The sequence below is a fragment of the Lactuca saligna genome, chromosome 1 (assembly GCF_052625555.1).
Source record: "Lactuca saligna cultivar CGN05327 chromosome 1, ASM5262555v1, whole genome shotgun sequence".
NCBI lineage: Eukaryota > Viridiplantae > Streptophyta > Magnoliopsida > Asterales > Asteraceae > Lactuca > Lactuca saligna.
Window position 1 is genome coordinate 20,232,533 of NC_136417.1, and position 19,337 is coordinate 20,251,869.

The window sequence follows — 19,337 nt, forward strand, 5'->3', positions numbered from 1 at the left end:
AGTTGAAAGATATTTGAATTCGCATCGCACGTGAGATGCAACAGTTGCTTTATTACGTAAACTGATCTAATATAAATGCACGATTTATATGATTGAGTTATGGTCGTATGGAGATAAAATTGTTTTGGTGTTATTGCGAGTCACATCACAATGTGAGATATTTAGTACAGTGGTCCAAATAAAAAATTTATTAGTTTTGTGGCTGAAATGGAATGCGACCTAAAACTTCCAAATAGAGGAAACGATTCATGGAGATTCGACACATATCAATCGACATGTAAAAACCCAAAAGAAACACCGAACAAGATCGGAAAACGATTGGAGGAGATAGAACACATTTAGGAGAGAGATATTATTTTCTTTTGCACGATAGAAACAGAACTGTGTGCTGCATTTCTTTGTAAGCGAAATCTGGCACTTTCCATAGAACCAAAATCAACATCTTTTGACCTTTGAATCGAAAACTGCGGGTCTTAATTTTTTTGAGTAAGAGGCAACATGAGTTATTGTCTTTGATTCATCGATTTCAAGCGGAATTTGAACTAATTCGAGTTCGGATTTGTATACGTCGTTTTTTATTTTATAAATGTCGGATGCGGCGGGAAGTGGATTAGGAGCCATGGCTCCCTGGCTTCGCAAGAAGATCGTTGATCCTTTCGTTAAAATCCTTCGCAGGTAAACAACCACTCGTGTTTCCTAACAATCTTTCATTAGTTTCTGTTTTCAATTTCACCTGTTTAAGTACCAAATCGAAGAAATGTTAAGCACGTCTTCTTTGTTTTCTGGATTAATTCGGACTATATATCACCTGTTAGCTCAGATTCAACTCAAGAAAACCTAACTTTTTTTGAATTTAACATGTACGCAAACTTATATTGCAATTAAATTATCATCCTGTGAACTATTCTTCCATAGGATAAGATTCCTTTTATTCATAAAGCTAACTCGTAACAATGATTGTTTAAATTCTCCCAAATTTTACCCATTTTTTATGTAATTACAAGTTGAGTGGCACTGATTTGTTTTTATTGATTTTATGACACTTTGATTATAGGGGAGCAGAGCCTAAGCAACTGGCATTCTCAACTGCCCTTGGCATTTCATTAGGAGTGTTCCCAATTGTTGGTATGATTTTGATTCAAATCCTTATTTATGGTCTTTATGCTTATTTATGAATTTTTTCAATTTAGGACTTATTTGGTAAGCATTTTAGATAATGGACTTAAGTTGATACTCTTATCAAACTATGCACCAAGTAAATCATTAATTTATATTCGGATGAAAGGAATTTCTTTCTTTAGATAAGTTTTCAAATCAAACTTTATTTCTTTTAAATACTACTAATAGTTATTTGTAATATGTTTTGTCCTTATTGGAAATGTTAGTTAGCTCCTACCTTTTCTTCAAAGTTGACCTTCCAACAACAATGTCATGTCATTTGGCACAATCCAAATCTTTAAAAATAAGTCATTTCTATTCTCTGAGATCAATTATTATTTCAAAACTACCCCTATCATTGAAAGGGGCAATATAGTCAAAATGTAACTTGTTATCTTGCAACAGGGGTGACAGTGTTCCTGTGTGGGCTAGCTATAGCAGTGCTTGGATCTTCTGTGAATGCTCCCACAGTTATGTTGGCTAATTTTATTGCTACTCCATTAGAGCTCAGGTAAAAGACGTAAATACCCTTCTCATCTTCATCACCTAAAATATCCCTAGAAAACTTGCATTATAAAATCTTGATCCTTTTTTTTTTTTTTACTGATGTAGTCTGATGATAGTATTTTTACGGTTTGGTGAGTTTATCATGGGTGGAGGTCATTTCCCTTTGACTTCTGATGCTTTAAAGAAGGTATTAACCGGTGAAGCTTCTATGGAGATATTTCGAAGCCTCCTTCATGCGGTAGGTTGCATATTTACAATTTTACCCCTACAAAATTTCACATTAAACTCGTTTCCTTCAAATGCGTGATTCATTTTAAAGTTTTATTTTACAGTTGTTGGGGTGGTTGGTTTTGGCACCGTTGATCCTAGGGGCACTTTATGTGATTCTTTTACCTGCTTTTGTGATTTTAGTGCATAAATTCAGTAACACTTCAGGCCCAAAATCAGCCTCACCATCCAGCACAGAATTGAAGCTTAGGGTGAGGGATACTTGAATAACACCAAAATGTCACATAATTCTGTTACGTTTTTTTGCTTTTGGGAAAAAAGAATTTATTCAATATTCTTTTATGGTGTCGATTTGTAAGTATATATACATGTAATACTAATAAATTGTTTGACTTTGTATGTGTGGGATAAAAATAATGGATTTAGATTGTTGAACCTTCCCTTCTCAATAATAACGATATTTTATCTAGAAATCTATTATACAAGTTTTTAGTGAAAATTTTGGTTTTATAGATCTGAATATTATGTTTGGTTTTTATTTTAATTTTGTATAGGGTTTGTTAGTAGTAATCATGTAGGTTTAGGGTTATTTGTTTTGTTTCACTTTGTGGTGTTAGTTAGAGCTCATACTCAATCTGAGACTACATTTTTTTTTTCTATAAGTGCTAATATGGTTAGGTGCAAGTAATGAAACTAGACACAAAGGTAAACGTAATAAACAACTTCTCCATAATAACGTGCAAGTAAATTGAAGTACCAACAATGTCTTGCGTAAATTAAATTTGCTCATTTTTGGCAAATCCAGGTGTAGATTCCATTTTTAAACAAATTCTGATTATTTTGAGTTGCAAGATAAAATGAGTAACACAACAGTCTCGAGTCTTCAAATTTGTGTAGATGCCTTGTTGCCAAATCCTTTGTATAGGCTATTTGCAATAGTTATTTTAATAAGATTTTAAAACATTTTAGAAAAATAATTTGTAATGTCTAAAAAAATAATCGCAGATAAGGTCTAAATTTTGAACTGTTTAAAGTTTTAAAAATTTCAAAATATATGAGGATGAGGGTGTAACAAGTAACCAAGAGACAAAGGTTAATTAACTATTATAGCATGCACCGAAAGATGTCTTCTAAAAAATCAGAATGATCGTCCATCTTCAAGGCTACCGGATCAACTACTAACTGAACATATGTCAAAATAGTAGTTTAGACATGAAAAACCTAATAACATGTTTCTAATGAAGACTCACACCTATTTAGTTTTAGCCATAAACAAGGGTCTTAAACTAGATAGGTGTGAGTCTTTCTCCAAGTCTCACACCTATCTAGTTTTAGCTAGAGTTCATTTGATAGAAGAAACATTTATGATTTTTATGCAATCTATGGATTTTTTTTATGTTTTGTTAATCGAAATTTATAGTTTTTTCTTTACATAAAAGTTTCATATTGAAATAGAAAAATAAAATCTTCGATTCCCCGTTGGGATCCCCAATCCTCGTTGGGGTGGGGATGATGATTCATTTATATTCTCTGATGGAGATGAGGATGAGAATGGAGATTGTAATGAGGATTCATGGATGAAGATGGGGATTGGGGTCCCTGGTATTCCCGGGCCCCGTTTCCATCTCTAAGTTCAAGATAATTTTTTTGTTTGAAATCATACCGATGTCACATGAGATTAAAAGAGCACATTTTATGAGACATGGAGATCACTAGATTTTATTCCACCAAGTCTACCAAAAAAAAAACATGTCATGTACTTGGTCTAATATGCTTAGAGCATTGAAGAGTGAATAGAGAGTATTCTGGAGTTTTATGAAAACTAAGAATAATTAGTTACACAAACTTGGATGGTGAAAATCAGTACTGAAAGGTAATACTTATGCGAACATTCAACACTAACAAGAGAAGTCTTGATGATTATAGTCCAACCGTGTTTTCACGTAGTACGATACACCAGACATATTGGATCCCTCTTAGAGAAGATCAATATGCACAATATGCACAATCTGACATAAGATATTTGAATACACTTCAAGGCTTTCATATATATTTTTGAAAAAACATTAAAGAGATAAGTCAATGTTTTAAGAAAACAAATTGTTTCTAGAACTATTGAATATCTCCTCAAATATATCTAGACTAATACTTGAGTGTACTAGGGACACTTGCATACGAGGAATGAATTCCAGAGAATGCCAAGACTTTTTCATTATGATATATGTAGTAAATTAGATCAAAATGAAGTTAGTGGTTCCTAAAAGGTTCACTCGGGTGAAATCATTAATATATGACCTAAGACCATGCCTTTTCTTTACACAACATGAGACTATTGATGGTATTGGGGCTAATCATGTTAAAAGGATGAGATCATTTGTTTAAGAATTTTTGTATTTTGGTATCGGAGGACGGAGAATTACGTGGTGATGTTTTATCATGATGAATTAATATATAAGGTGCACTGTTTCACCAAACGTCATTTTGCCCCGAATTAGCATGTTTTCATTCATAGATAACAACAAGCTACTTTAAATATCCGTAGTTAGTTATAGTTGTGAATATGTAACACCCGTTTTCTAGAAAGTATCAGGTAAAGACTTAAAGGGATTCAAATAGGTTTTTTTAGAGAAGAATCATTTGTCACGACATGGTGCATGGATGCCCACGACGTGACATGAGTTATATGAAACATGTGTCTCTGGTAAGCTCTACGATGTAGCATGAGGATGGCCACGACGTAGCAGTTGTTGCAACCCAAGCCCATGATTTCTAAGGATGAGCAGTTTGTCCCAAATCCCGATCCCGTACCGGTACCATACCGGAATCAGTACCGAACCATACCGAATTTGAAAAGATGGGACGGTACTCGGTACTCCACATACATGAAATTTGGGATTCGATACCACCGGTACCGGTAATAGTACCTAAAATCGGTACCATTCCCGGTATCGGTAACGGTGATGTTAATTCGGTTTGATACTCGGGACTAACTTTCGAAAAAATTCGGTTTTTGGGAAATCGGGAACGGTAAGGGTCTGTACCGGTTCCGTCCCATGCTCATCCCTAATGATTTCTATGGTTTCCTCCATATTTAAATACCTTAACTCTAGGGTTAGCTCATTTCCCTCAGCCTCAATCCTCTTATTTTGAAACCCTAGCGTCTCCTCTTGCCTTTTGAGCTCTTTAATGGTATTTTGAGTATTTGAATATTGAAGGAAAGATTTGTTGAACCATTGACCAACTAGCAAAATCATCTATCTCTTGGTGCACCTTCTGGACTTATGTAAGTCTCCACGTTCCCATCTTTTTAGTCCATATCTTGTGGATCTGCGTTTTGTTCCCTTTTCCTTCATGATTTGTGGTTATGAATGGTTGGTTTGGATAAAGTTGACAACTTTATCACTTGTTGAGGGCCCCTGGCCATCATATGTTCTAGATCTAAACTCTCTTGTTGTTTGGTGTAATGTATGGAGTTTTAACTCCATCTCTAACTTTTTTGACCTAGTCTTGGTGTAACGCCCGTAGATCCGGGCTAATCAATTTAGAGATAATGACAGTCAAAAATATCTTTTTGATGGAAGATTATTTAGAAGGAGTAATCTTAACAAAGTTATAGTATATGTTACAAGGATTTTGTACATATAAAGAATGCCGAAATCCGAGTTATAACGAAGAAGTTATGACCTGTCGAAGTTTCGCAATAGAACCGACACGACACAGGGCGATGTAAATAGTGAATTTATGGTAGAGCGATATTTGTCCTTAGCTATCTAAATGAAAGTCGTAGAATACGTTAAACCGAGAGTGTGCATAAAAAGAACGTCCAAATCTGACTTCGTATGAAGAAGTTATGATTTTTCTAAGTTTCAACTTAACAGTATGCAGCCCGAAGTTCGAATATGATATTGACGGATTTCTAGCCGAAACAATCTAAATGAGAATCGAAGATCTCATCGATAGTAGTTCAACGGTAAAAAGATAGAACAAAACGGACGTCGGATGAAGAAGTTATGAGTTTATAACAGAGTTTTCTTGTCCCGGCCTACTAAAAATAACATAATAAAAATTAAAGTCAAAATTAGCCGACGGAGTCTAAACGAAAGTTGTAGATCTTGTTTTTACCTACGCGTGGAGAAAAAGAACGTCAAAAATAGTGATCTTATTCGAAAGTTATGAATTTCTGAAGTTCGAGGCGCGAACCCCAACACTGTGTTAGAGTTCACGACGTGAACACAGTGTTCACAACGTGAACTCAGTATTTATGACTTCTGGAGCCTGACAGACGCAAGTTGTGATGACGCACCTGATGACTACTGAATTCACGACGTGAATATTTGAGGTTCACGACGTGAATCCAGAAAAATGGCCCTATAAATAGAAATCGAAGGGCAGCCTGCCTTAGTTGCTAATTCATTCACTCTCTCACTCCCGATACCCTCTCTAGCCCTTTTAAAGCACCCCCAAAGCCCCAGATCATCCCGAGACCGGAAGCAAGTCCCAAAGCCCGAAGATCCTGAGAAGAAAAGAGTTTCTGAGCGGAAGCTCTGCTTGCGAGAAACCCGTTGTGTGAAGATCTTCTAGTTTCCCCGAAGAATACTTCTTTACAAGCTGTAGTGTTATCCGAGCATCATCTTCTGATCAAATGAGTGCATAGTTCCTTTCATATACACGATTATAATACAAGTATTGATGAACATATTAGATATATGATATGAGTGAGTGTGTAGTCACTTTCTTCTAACACATAAATATGAAGTATTTGCTATGAAATACGTGTTATGTGTTATATATTGTTTGTTTATATGAGATGGATGTGTAATGGATATTTTATATAGTTTTTAAATGAGTTAAACTATATATGTATTTTGTATCTAACAATATGTTGGGTAGAACATGAGTAGATAAACAATGAGAGATGAAAGATGGTATGAGTAAACGTCGATAGTTATAGACCTAGCACCTGTTAGAGAAGAACTTTGGTAGCTATGGATTAAGGTATAGTTAATTGTCCCTATTCTGGGAGTATGGGTTGGGCACAGTTATTGATCCGGGAGTATGGATCAGATCAGGATTTAGGTATAGTTAATTGTCTCTATTCCGGGAGTATGAGTTGGGCACAATTATTGATCCGGGAGTATGGATCGAATCAAGAGGTTAATTTAGATCCGAGAGTATGGATCGGATATACTAGATCCGTGAGTATGGATTCGGTAGAGAGGTTAGTTTTAGATCCATGAGTATGGATTTGGTAGAGAGGTTAGTTTTAGATCCGTGAGTATGGATTTGGTAGAGAGGTTAGTTTTAGATCCATGAGTATGGATTTGGTATAGAGGTTAGTTGTAGATCAGTGAGTATGGATTGGGTAAAGAGGTACATTGTGTTACGTTAGTATGGATTGTTTCGTTGTAAGGATAGACGGGGTGGGATAAGAGTTGTTTATATATAGTGAATTGTATATGTTTGTGAGTTCTAATATATATGTGATATAACATTGTGGGTTGAGAGCCCTATATGCTCACCAGGCTCCCAAGCCTGACCCACTCAGTTTTCTTTGTATTACAGGTAATGGCACAAGAGTATAAGTTGGCGATCCTGACGAGAGATTTTGGATTATAGATCAGTAATTATAAATGACTGTTGTAAGGTCTATTTTATACTGTTTATGCTTTTGGTCTGTATCTGAACATGACACCCCGAGATTTTGTTATTTAATGAAATTACATTTTTTTAAAGAAATGCTTTGATAAATTCTTATCACATTTTGTTTTGGGAACAAATTCCGCAACTGTTTTCTTTAAAAGATTACTCTGATTTATAAAACAAAGCATAAACAAAATCGGTCTTTTATGGCCATGAAAATGGGGTTGTCACACTTGGGATAGACATACATTGGACACACATGTCTATAAAGTAATGATTTTTATGGTTCTTTAGAAGGAAATGAACCCTTCAGGAAAGTTAGGGCAAAGGACTTAACGGATTAAGTCCTTAATGTGAAAATATGGCTTCTGGAAGTTGCCACGATGTGGCCAAAGAATGACCATGACATGGATGATATTGTTATGTGTTATGTTGGTAGGGTAACTAGGGAAGACTAGTTGTCAAGAGTATTCAATATGCTAGTATATTTTATGTGTTTATATTACATGATTATGTGGTAGTGATAATTTGGGTTCTATGTAGTCTAAGTTGGATAGCCCGGGAACTCTTTGTATAATGTCTTATTGTGATGTTCTTGCCTGATTGTTCGCTCTTGGTTGGATCATCCGTTTGACTGCCTATGTGTCCCCTGATTACATATGACTTTATGGATTGTATGGAAGACCAGTATCTAACATCTAAAAGTGTATGGAATACCAAGATGTAGCTCCCTGCAGTGAGGTCTGTGTTGGATTAGTATCTATGCCCGTAACCATATTTGGTAAGTACTTGACCCGATTGTGCATGGTCCTTTTGGGTTGCCTTCACCAAAGCAACTTGACTGGAGAAATAATAGAGAAAGAGGTTATTATGATTTATTAATATGTTATAAGAATAATATATTAAAGAAGAAATCATATTTGTTTAATTAATATTAGTCAATAATTAATTAAGAATTAATTTTGTGATCAAATGTAATTAATTAAACTAGAGGGGCTGAATTGTAATTATGTGATAGTTGAAAAATAGGGCACTGGTTATCCTTGTTAAAGGATGGACGAATTCAAGGATAAAGATATCCTTAAAATCGTCCAAGGTCCAAGAGATAAGGGTTTTTCAAGGCTTATCTTATGGTTGCTTGATGGGCAAGTAACTGGATAAGGATAAGGACTGAAACCCTAATCCCAACCCTATATAAAGACCCTTAAGGCCTTAGGATTTCGTCCATGCTTCCTAAAAGGGTTCTTAAGGCCGAATTTCCACCTCCCTCTTCTCTCTCTATAGCCTCTCCAATTGCTTGTAGTGTTTGTGAGCCATTAGAGGCACTACACTTGAGGTGCTTGCTTTCAAGACTTAGGGTTTGAAGATTTAAGTTGTTATTACAATATAACAACAAGAGGTATGTAATCTAACCTTCTTGGTTAATTTCGGTAATAGCAATCATCTTTAGGGTTTTATTATGTGTTCATAATGTTGTATATCTAATAGTGAAAACATAGATCCAACGCTAGGGTTGTATGTACACATAGGATTGTTAGTATAAAATCCATCAGTCTGGGCGAGGCCCATTATGTATGACGGGTTTTATAGATAACAAATATCATATTTTTGGTGGAAAATACAAAACCCTAAATTCGGATACACCCTAAAGGATCTATGTTTATGCAAGCAACAATTTGAATTCAAGAACCCTAAATTAGATTGCTATTTTCGAAATTGGAGATGGGTTATTAGAAAACATAGATTTTAGTTTATTAGTGTAAATAAACTTGAATTCCTTCTTTGTAGATCTTCAGAAAGTCAGCACCAGAAATTTCTTGCCTCTGATGGCTCACACCCAAACACTAGAAGTTGGAGGCTATTGAAGAGAGAGGGGAAGGATATGATTTCATCACTAGGGTATCTTGGAAGAGTTGAATCGAAAATCATAAGGGATCGGGGTATTTATAGGTCATAAGGAGGTGCATAAAAGGCAGGTTTCCTTATGGATAACCCTAACCCTTTTCTTTCCCCTAAAGCAGCCCTAGTATTCTTTAGAGCCCAAGAAAGGCTCCTTTATTCCCTCTAGAATCAATCAACGTTCAACTTTTAGACATTGATACTTTTAGTCCTTCCACTTTTAGTTATTCCAATTAATACTAAAATTAATTCCAATTAATTTCTGATTAATTTATAATATAATTTTGAACTAATATATTTTTCTCAAAACATATTAATAAATTATTTATTTTGATTTCTAATTAATTTATTAATCATATAATAAATTAATATATCAGTCTCTTTCTCTCTCTCTCCAAATAACATTTCATTCTCTTACTAGATTTGAGGGCAACCCAAAAAGACTTTGCTAATAATTTAAGTTTATAATAATTTAATTAATGGATTAGACACCTAATCCAACAATCTCTCACTTGAATAAGTCTATAACTAAATTACAACTTTCAAATTAAACAACAAAGTCTGCTTTCCAAAGTAACCGCCGAACTCTGATCTAAACAGACATTGGTCCTTAGATAAGTGATCAAATATTCCTCCGTTCTAATAGATATCATACAAACATGAGACATGAATTAAAATCAATCTTGTTGTCTAAATTTTGTTTCCCGGTTTCCTAATTTGTGATGATGATATAAGACTTCAAATTGAACACATCAATTGACTCCTGGTTGGGCCCAACATTATAAGTCAACACCAAATCACAGAAGGACCCACATGTATCGCCAACGATTGGGGATTTCAGAGAGAAGGTAATCGGTGTTGGTGAGGAAGGGCAGAGGTGAAAGCTAAGGTTTCTATGGAGACGGATGGCTAGAGTGAGAGAGTAAAGCATGTGTGATGGAAGGGGTAAAAGCGCAAGAGAAAAGGGAAACAATTAGATGAAACCAAAACCCAGGACTGAGCGAAGAAGTCGTTGTTGGCGCCGATGTTGCCGAATCAATCACCACTTCATATACAAATAAGATTTGTAGAATAAATTAGATAGAAAAATGAAGTGAGTTAAGGAATTGGAAATTAGTTAGGGTTTCATTGAGGCTTCAATCTAGAGAGAGTAGAAGCGGGTTGAGATGATCCAAAATAATGACTTAATTCCTTATATCTATCAACACGTAGTTTTAGCAGAAGGAAGTATTTAGTGGCATATATTAGTTTATATGATATACAAATTATACTTTTAGTGGTATTTTAAATCTTAGTGTCATTGATAAGTTTGAATATTAGTGTCACAAAATATTATATGTCACTAAATCTAATAACTTTTTTGATGACACTTATGTATGTCACTAAAACTATAATATAGTGGCACAAAAACAATGTGTCATTAAAAGTGTATGCCAATAAATGTCATTTTGTTTGTAGTGTCGTAATGAGATATAGGGCGTGTTTGGCAAAAGTAGCTGTTAGCTGGAAGCGGGTAGCGGTTAGCTGGTAGCGTGTAGCTGGTAGCTGGTAGCGGGAAACTGTAGCTTTTATTTGTTATATGAATGTTTGACAAAAGTAGCTGGAAGCTTTTGAAATATATAAAATTACATAAAAGGACAATTTATTAAAAATAAAAAATATATAAATATATTTTTAAGGGTAATTATGGAAATTGATTTCAAAAGCTCCGGAGCGTTTTGTTAAAAGCTACATGAAGTAGCTTTTAGAATCGGAGCGTTTTGTTAAAACTAAAAGCTAAACGCTTGTACTGCCAAACGAAGCTTTTTGTTTAAACTAGAGCGTTTTATCAAAAGCTAAAAGCTAGAAGCTTCCAAACGCTTCCAAAAGCTCCGTGCCAAACACGCCCATAGAGGAATCTATGGGGATGACGCTTCCCCTTCGCAAGATAGACTACCTAACGGAAATGATGCATTGGTAGACTGATTTTATTTTTTTCACCTTGGTATATACTTGGGGATATTGCTAGACCTTACGCATAAAAATGGCAACGGTTCACACTGGAATTAGCTCTTAATGAAAGAAGTAATGAAATGTGAAAAGAATTGTTTGTTGAGTTATATTATGACTAATGAAATGTTTTGATATGGAATGCAATGTAGAAAATGTCTATTTGGAATATGTTTGCAAAGACTAAATGTTTTTGATGAAAATGTGATAAATGTTTGGTTCATAAACCTGTGTAACTCACGAGACATTATTGTCTTACGTATCTCTTTTAATGTCATGTATCCTATGTTATACATAAGGATAGAATGTTGACTGATAGAAGCTAGATGATGTGTCATGATAGATAGAGTGGAACCTGTTAAGTTTCTTAATATTGGTATGGATGTAATTCTTATTTGTTTGCTATGGTTTGTATGATGCTTAATGGTAACATCCAACTTTTAGTTGTAAATGTTTTTGTAAGATCGGTTTTTAGTAAACGAGGGTTAATATCTTAATGTTCTTATAACTAGACCATTTAAAAAGTTGGAAAAAATTGGGGTGTTACAAGTACAACATCAATGCACAACCATGTAGAAATATATTTATATTTTGTCAGGGAACTTGTTGCATGCTATCGGATATGTGCGTATGTTGCATGTGCCATCAACGCACCAGTTTACAGATATATCATTTACGAAGGGTCTTCCTACTCAATTATTTTTTGATTTTCAACACAATTTAAATATTTGTAAGCCCCTTATTGAAACTCGGAGGGGGTGTTAGTTAAAGTTGTTTTATTCTCTTTGTATACTTTAGAGGCCCTATTGTAATATTGTAATATTTTTTCAAATTTCATATATGTACTTCTGCAATACATATGCCTCCACTTAGAGAGGCTTTTACCAAATAACATGTACAAATCAAAATATTATGTTTATTGTTATAAACTTGGTTTGGAGTGTACAAAAATTTTGTAAGCTTATTTAAAATTGTCACTAACATCCCCAAAGTTTCACTTACTATCACCTTTAACAATAACTTGATCTTTCTATTGACAAGTAACAAGTCATATCACGACAATGAATGCCATCCTTTCTTCAAAAGATGGCTGCCATCAGGAAAAAATATTTTTTATACCAAGAAAAAGAATGTTGTGTTAATGTAAGTGTCAACGCCCTTGCTTCTCTCAGGTAATGTTCCATTTTATTGTGTCGATGTAACAAAAATGATCACAAAAGAAGAAAAAAAACATAGCAAGTCATACTAAAACCAGAAAGAAAAAGATACAAGCAATGAACCGGGAAAAAGTTTTCTTGCTCGGAGTTAGGTTTCAGTCATCATAAAGCAAAAACAATTTGAAGGTTCCATAAAGTGAAGACATTATCATGATAACATCAACAATCGATTTGAAAAGACAGACATTATGTTTTGCATTCAATTTTTTAGTTTATGGTCTTTCTTTGAAAGAACACAGCTATATTAAGATTCAACTAATTATAGCTGTATATATTTTCCCTATATAATACAATATTTATCGACATTAATGATATTTGGTTCTTTTAAATACCACCATCATTACTAATCTTTAACTTTTTGTTTAAAAAAGCCATCGTCGTAGATGGCTTTTGTATTTTATTATAAAAATGTATATGCATCTATGTTTTTCCCGTATTCTTTTCCAATTTTGTTGCTTATTATTTATCATTTCATGGAATATATATATAACGTGAAAAATATTGTGATATGCTTATGCATGCATCATGATCGATGGACACGTCTTTATATTAGTCCAAATATTCTTTTCATCCCAAAAGAGAAATTCGACTTTCATTATAAATTTCTAAAAACCGGACTACTAAAGTTCAAGGTTTTTATTTAGATTCCTTTTGCTTTTTCTATTTTGAAGATCTTCATGACTTGATGTTATATTCATATTTTTTTTCCCTTTTTTAGCAACCAAAATATTTAGCACATATACCTAAATGGGATGCAACACTCATGAACACTTAATTGGCGTAGCGTAAGGCTTGAACTCTCATACATATCTCCCAAAAAAAAAAAACTCGTATATATCTATGTTTCATATATATATATATACTATCTTATAAAACAAATCTCAATATTTCTAAAAATAGATTAAATAAAATAATAATATTTTTTTAAGACGTTTAAATCATTAAGCTAATTGTACAACTAATAACTAATAAAATAATATTAAAATTTAAACAAACTCCTATAAATCTTCTATTCCAAGGTTTTGACCAGATCTTTTTTTATCCAAATAAATTCTCAACACCCTATAATTTGATCATTTCATGAATTTTTTTTATTTTTAATATGACATGATTTTTTTTTATTTTTAATATAACATACTTCCTAAAACAAACTAATGATTGAATTGAAAATAACCATTCTCTATTGAAAAAAAATTAATTGTCAAAACAAACTATTTATTGTCCGCCGCTTTGCGCGGGTAAACGGCTAGTATATATATATATATATATATATATATATATATATATATATATATATATATATATATATATATATATATATATATATAATATCGTTTGTTTTAAAACGCCTAAAAAATGCAGTATTTAACTTTTTTATAAGATTTTAAACCATATCTATTAATTTTTCTAATAATTATAATTACGTTTTTGTGAAACTAATAGTTAACTGTTTACAAGTTTCGTAGTTTTACTTACTTGAAAACCTTTTAAGTTTTTAATTGTTGATCAAAAAGTGTATTAAAGCATGTAGGAAATAAGCGTTTCATGTTCTTAGACGAGATGAATAGAATATGTTTTTTATTTTTGAGAAAATAAAAATAATTGTTATCAAATAATTTGAAAATAATCCATCTAACACTAAAAATCCAACAATGGGACTTACCAATACGTGAATATGTTTGTGAAACATGGTCATTTTTTCAAATTTGAAAAATGGAGTCGAATGATAGGGGATGATTTAGCAAGTAATTAAAGAATATTAAAGCATGCAATACGTCTTCTAAAGGAAAATAAAAATTGGTTAAGTAGAGGCTCATCTCAATCACCATTGATTGAGAATGAGTGTTGTAATTAAGCAACATTAATTAATTCCTAGTTACAATCCCATGTTCAAACCTTCGATCATGATTACATATTATAAAAGAGTACTAAGTTTCATCTCAAAGTAAATTACTTGAGACTTGAGAGCCAGATAGGAGAGGGGGAGAAGGGAAGGGAAGGGAAGGAAAAGGGAAAAGTTGACCTGAGTCCTAACCATGGTTGATGTGTTAGAGATCGCAAACCAAGAGATTGAAAATATCTCTCAAGGCTTACTTTCCAAATGCATTTGAACTCCATTTCCATTAACGAAGCCCAAGATACCTACCTAAAAAAGTCGGTAAAAACCCTAAATGCACTACAACTACACCTTAATGTTATTTAGTAACATGGCTAAACAAAATCCCATTGTTTACCCAAAGTGAATTTACAAAGAAATTTTAAAAAAGAAACATGATCACCCCTTCTTACCATAAGAAAGGATGATCCGTTGTTTTCCGAGAAAGAAATTTTTTTAGAAATAGTTTTAACAAAAACATGCTAGCCAAGTTTTTAAAAATCTAAGACTAGGGTTCAAGTTAAGAAAAACAAAAACTTAAGGCACGTTCCAATGCCCCATGATTAATTAAACTAATGTATATATTTATATATAAAAAAAGACACCATTTATCAAATTTTGAAACTTGAAGCATTTACAAACTCTCTTTAATACAAGAGAAATGAGTTGATTATATGATGTCTTAGTTTTTTTTTTTTTTTTTTTTTTTGACCTTTTCCCATAGGCCAAGAATTTATATAAAAATTTCCCCAACTTATGAACCTTTTTCCGTAGCCATAAGTTGGTGAGATGCACATGCATATGCTTTTTGGGGTGTCCTTCTCTTGTAGGGGACCCTGCCCTTTAAAGAGAAGATAGAAAAATGTCCTCTAAATTTGGATGGATAACCCCTATGGGGGGCTTGATTCCATACCTTGGATAACCTTGACTTACAAGGCTTCCATGAAAGAGAGACAAAGAAAGAGATAACCATGGTTGGGCCAAAGGTCGGGTGGGTTTTTTGTTTTTTCAGAATGGAAAAGATTCTGAGAATAGAAAGAGAACTATGCATGCATGCAGGCTCGGTTTCATCAACGTAGTTCTTGAATCTCTTAATGATGAGCAGCAGGCGATTGTAGAACCATGTTTACGCCTGTGGTACAGCAAAACAAACTGTCAAAAATGTTAGTAACAAATCATTAGAATCGATTAGTTTGTCGTTAGTGTGATTAATTAGAAATGAAAGAAACGTTATAGTATATAATAAATTATAAAATCTATATATTTAATGCAAATTAAACCTGCAGGTTGCAATGGTGGAGTAGCTGCTAGGGAGATCGGAGTGCCATATTGTTGTGGGTATCCTCCTGAAGAATTCACGGCAGAATACTGATAAAGATGATGAGGGTACACACCATAGCTTTGACCAGTTGCGTAGTTTCCATGACCACCTTCCGCCATGTTCAGGTAGGGGTAGAAGGCGGCGGCTGCGGCGGCGGCTCCGGCGGCTGTCATCATACCACCACCGGCATTTGCTCCATAATATGGATACTGCCCATTTGTGCCTCCATAAACATTATAGTAACTCTGAATTAACACAAGAAACCAGTCAGGTTTTAAAAACCAAATTTAAAAATAAAAAAAAAAACGACGTAACTTGAAAACATACCGTTGGATATGTGTAATCTGGAGAATATGGAGAGTATCTGAAGATCCAAGAATAAGGAAAATTAGAAAAATGAAAACCTAACGTATAGTGGAAGTTATAACACGACTATTAAGTTTATGCATGGGATGCATGAACGAATATTTTAAAGAAAAGAAAAGAAATGAAATGAAAGAACAGAATACAATCATCCATACATATAGTACATGGCATATGCCTGCTGAAACGGATTAAAAAAAAGAACGAAAGTCCCAAAATTATCTTTAAAGTCGTAATGGAAGTACTGTAATGTACAGTACTGCTCATGTGCGGTTTGCAGGTTAGTTTGACTAGGGTCAGAGAGAGAGAAAGAGTGTGTGTGAGAGAGTGTGTGTGTGAGAGAATATATATAGAGAGAGAAAGAATGGGATTGCAATCATGATGGCTAGGCATGTGGATGATAGAGCACAGCAAAGCACGCCTGGATACAGAAACGCCAATTTACAGAAGAAACCTTCAAATATTGTTAAATTATTTCTCTGTGCCCACATGCTTCAACTAATATATTTATTCTAACAACCTTTTATATATACGTATATGTACGTATGTATATGTCTATATATACACACCAACGCATAAAGATTAATTAGTAGCAGGGAATGTGATACTTGGTGGCTACATTCCATGCATAATGCATATATACATATAGAGACATGTCTATGTATGTATCTAGAGAGAGAGAGAGAGAGATTATACCCATAAAGATTAGTAGCAGGGAAAGGGATGCCTTGGTGGATGGCATAATGAGGGAAGGCTGTAGCAGAAGGGAAAGCTGTCGTCCCCATTCCACCTGCACCACCAGCTTGATGATGGTTATGATTATGATTATGATGATGATACCCTCCTCCATAACCACCCATGACCCTAATGGTCCTTCCTCCACCTACATTAATTTATACATACGTATTTATTAGTTATTACTACACATATTATACGTACATGCTTTTAAGTCATGATGGTGATGTATACAAAAATATATATATGCATATGTTATATGTATGCTAAACTGTTGTACTTTAATTGATCCCAAGTGAATTCATGACTTGCAAGCAAACAGATTTCTTTTGACAGATTGTACTAAGGAAATCGTATTCGTACGAATTACATGATTTTTTCGTTGGAGATAGGTCTATAAGTTTACTGAAATAACCCTAATGTTATAAGAAACGAAAAAAGAAAATGAAGTGAAATACATGAGTACCACCAAGTTGAGCTAGCTGTATATGACCTGTCTTTTTTTTTTTTTTTTTTTTTTTTTTTTTTTGCTTTTATGAAGAAAAACATATAGATACATATATCATGTATGCATGTTTTTGTGGTTGTGGTTGTAATTAAAGCATTACACTGATATATTTCTTTATAAAAGTGGAAACCCTACCTCACTCGATAATATTCATTGATTCTCTTTAATAAAAATAAAAAAACACAATTTTTTTTTCTTAATCGTTATTTTGCAATGGATATTCATCTTCCAGCTCCACTTCTTTAATTCGAACCCATGACCATGAGAAATTATCTTTATAGATTAACAATAGGCTGCCCAATGTATAGTTGCGTATATATACATGATCATGTCTACGAACAATTCGTTTTCTTAAAAGATTCCAAATGCTAATCATAATTAACCAACCGAAAGTCGTAAAAGATTTGTAGTTTTATAAATTCAAGAATACCAACATGAAATAATACTTTCTATGAACAAATTTAAACCCGTTATTGTAATTAATTAAGAGAAATGATACATACCGAGTTTGTTAGGGGTTGAGGGTTTCGATCTTTGAACACCCAAAGAAGCAAGATTGCAGTTGGCCCTCCTGCCGTCAATCACCGGAGCTGCATCAACACAAGCCCTCATCGCCGCATCGGCTTCCCGGAAAGTCACCTGCATTTTTGGTCGGAATTTGGTGTCAAATAGTGGCATATAGAACAAAACTCACATGATAGCCTAACTTTGTGTCTTCGTTTGATTACAATTATTTTCCAAGAATTTAATATACAGAAAACCCTTAACCAACAACCCATGTTCTACACGATCTAGATGTAAATATGCTTAAAAAAGAAAGTAAAAAGAAGAAGAAGAAGAAGAAGAAGAAGAAGAAGAAGAAGAAGAAGGGATCATACAAAGCCATAGCCTTTAGATCTGCCAGTGGTCTTATCAGTGATGACAACAGCTTCCAAGATCTCACCAAACTGCTCGAAGTACGTTTTCATGGTATCTTTCTGGGTTTCCCAAGCCAACCCACCAACAAACACTTTTGTGTAAGTCGTATCACCAAACTGTCCGGCCGTGTAATTAGTAGGTGTCGCCGCCGCAGCCGCCGCCGGAGTCATCTTTCTTTTCTCTTGTTTTCTTGGATCTTCTTTGGGTGAAATTGGGGTTTGCTATAAGGGAAGTGGTGAGGAGTAGCTAGCTAGGGTTTAATTGAAAAGAAGAAAACAAAGGGGGAAAGAAAGTGATGGTGTTGATGATCAAGCAGACAATTGGGTCAGAGATCCAGCTATTAAACTGCGAGGGAAAAATAAAGCAAAATGGGAAACAAAGAAATAAGAAATGGTGGGAGAGATGGAGGGAGAAGAAGAGAGAAAAGCAAAAGGTGGAAAGAGGAAAGGGCCTATCATAATACGGACATCAATTATATACACCACCAGTGACACCCCACCATCTCTACCACCTTCTAACCCTGCGATTGCAGTATACTTTCTTGGTCAAACCTTGATAGAGCATCGAAATATGCTCAAGATCTATGTAAATAAACAATGTTAAATCATTCAAAGTTTTAAACACCTCATGTACTTGTAAAAATGTCAAAACATTTTCATTTATCATTTTTTTGTTATTTACTGTAACCTTTAAATAAAATCACCATATCCTATTTTGTTTGATTTAAAATTTTTAATTTTGAAATGAGAGTATTTTTGTAATTTTTTAAAAAAAAGAAATCTACATTTAAACTTTCATGAATATGACTTATTAATGTACTTAACTTTCGGTTTATTCAAATCTGGGTAATTATATTTTTTTGTACATATCTAAGTAACAAACTTATTGAAAATATTCACATATGACTTGTTGTAGCATGTCATAATGGTCATATGTGAACACTTTCAACAACTTCGTTATTTAGATGTGTAGAAAAAA

At 33.8% G+C, this 19,337-nt stretch overlaps 2 protein-coding genes across 3 annotated transcripts; one reads left to right on the forward strand and one right to left on the reverse strand.

Annotated features, from left to right (window-relative positions):
• The first annotated feature begins 204 nt into the window (after window positions 1-204).
• Window positions 205-2,328, forward strand: LOC145026657 (E3 ubiquitin-protein ligase). Its single transcript, XM_078976855.1, has 5 exons — window positions 205-675; window positions 1,055-1,125; window positions 1,564-1,669; window positions 1,771-1,903; window positions 1,998-2,328. The coding sequence occupies exons 1-5, from the start codon at window positions 587-589 to the stop codon at window positions 2,157-2,159; spliced, it is 561 nt and encodes a 186-aa protein (XP_078832981.1). The 5' UTR covers window positions 205-586; the 3' UTR covers window positions 2,160-2,328.
• A 12,107-nt stretch (window positions 2,329-14,435) lies between these two features.
• Window positions 14,436-18,823, reverse strand: LOC145026673 (RNA-binding (RRM/RBD/RNP motifs) family protein). 2 transcript variants are annotated; one of them, XM_078976856.1, is made up of 6 exons: window positions 18,320-18,823; window positions 17,945-18,080; window positions 16,895-17,081; window positions 16,163-16,199; window positions 15,795-16,080; window positions 14,436-15,646 (listed from the first exon to the last, which is right to left on the reverse strand). In XM_078976856.1, exons 1-6 carry the CDS (start codon window positions 18,527-18,529, stop codon window positions 15,606-15,608), a joined length of 897 nt encoding a protein of 298 aa, XP_078832982.1. In that variant the 5' UTR covers window positions 18,530-18,823; the 3' UTR covers window positions 14,436-15,605. The 2 variants fall into 2 exon arrangements, with proteins under 2 accessions (XP_078832982.1, XP_078832983.1); XM_078976857.1 differs by having other exon boundaries at window positions 14,436-15,666.
• Between the last annotated feature and the right edge of the window lie 514 nt (window positions 18,824-19,337).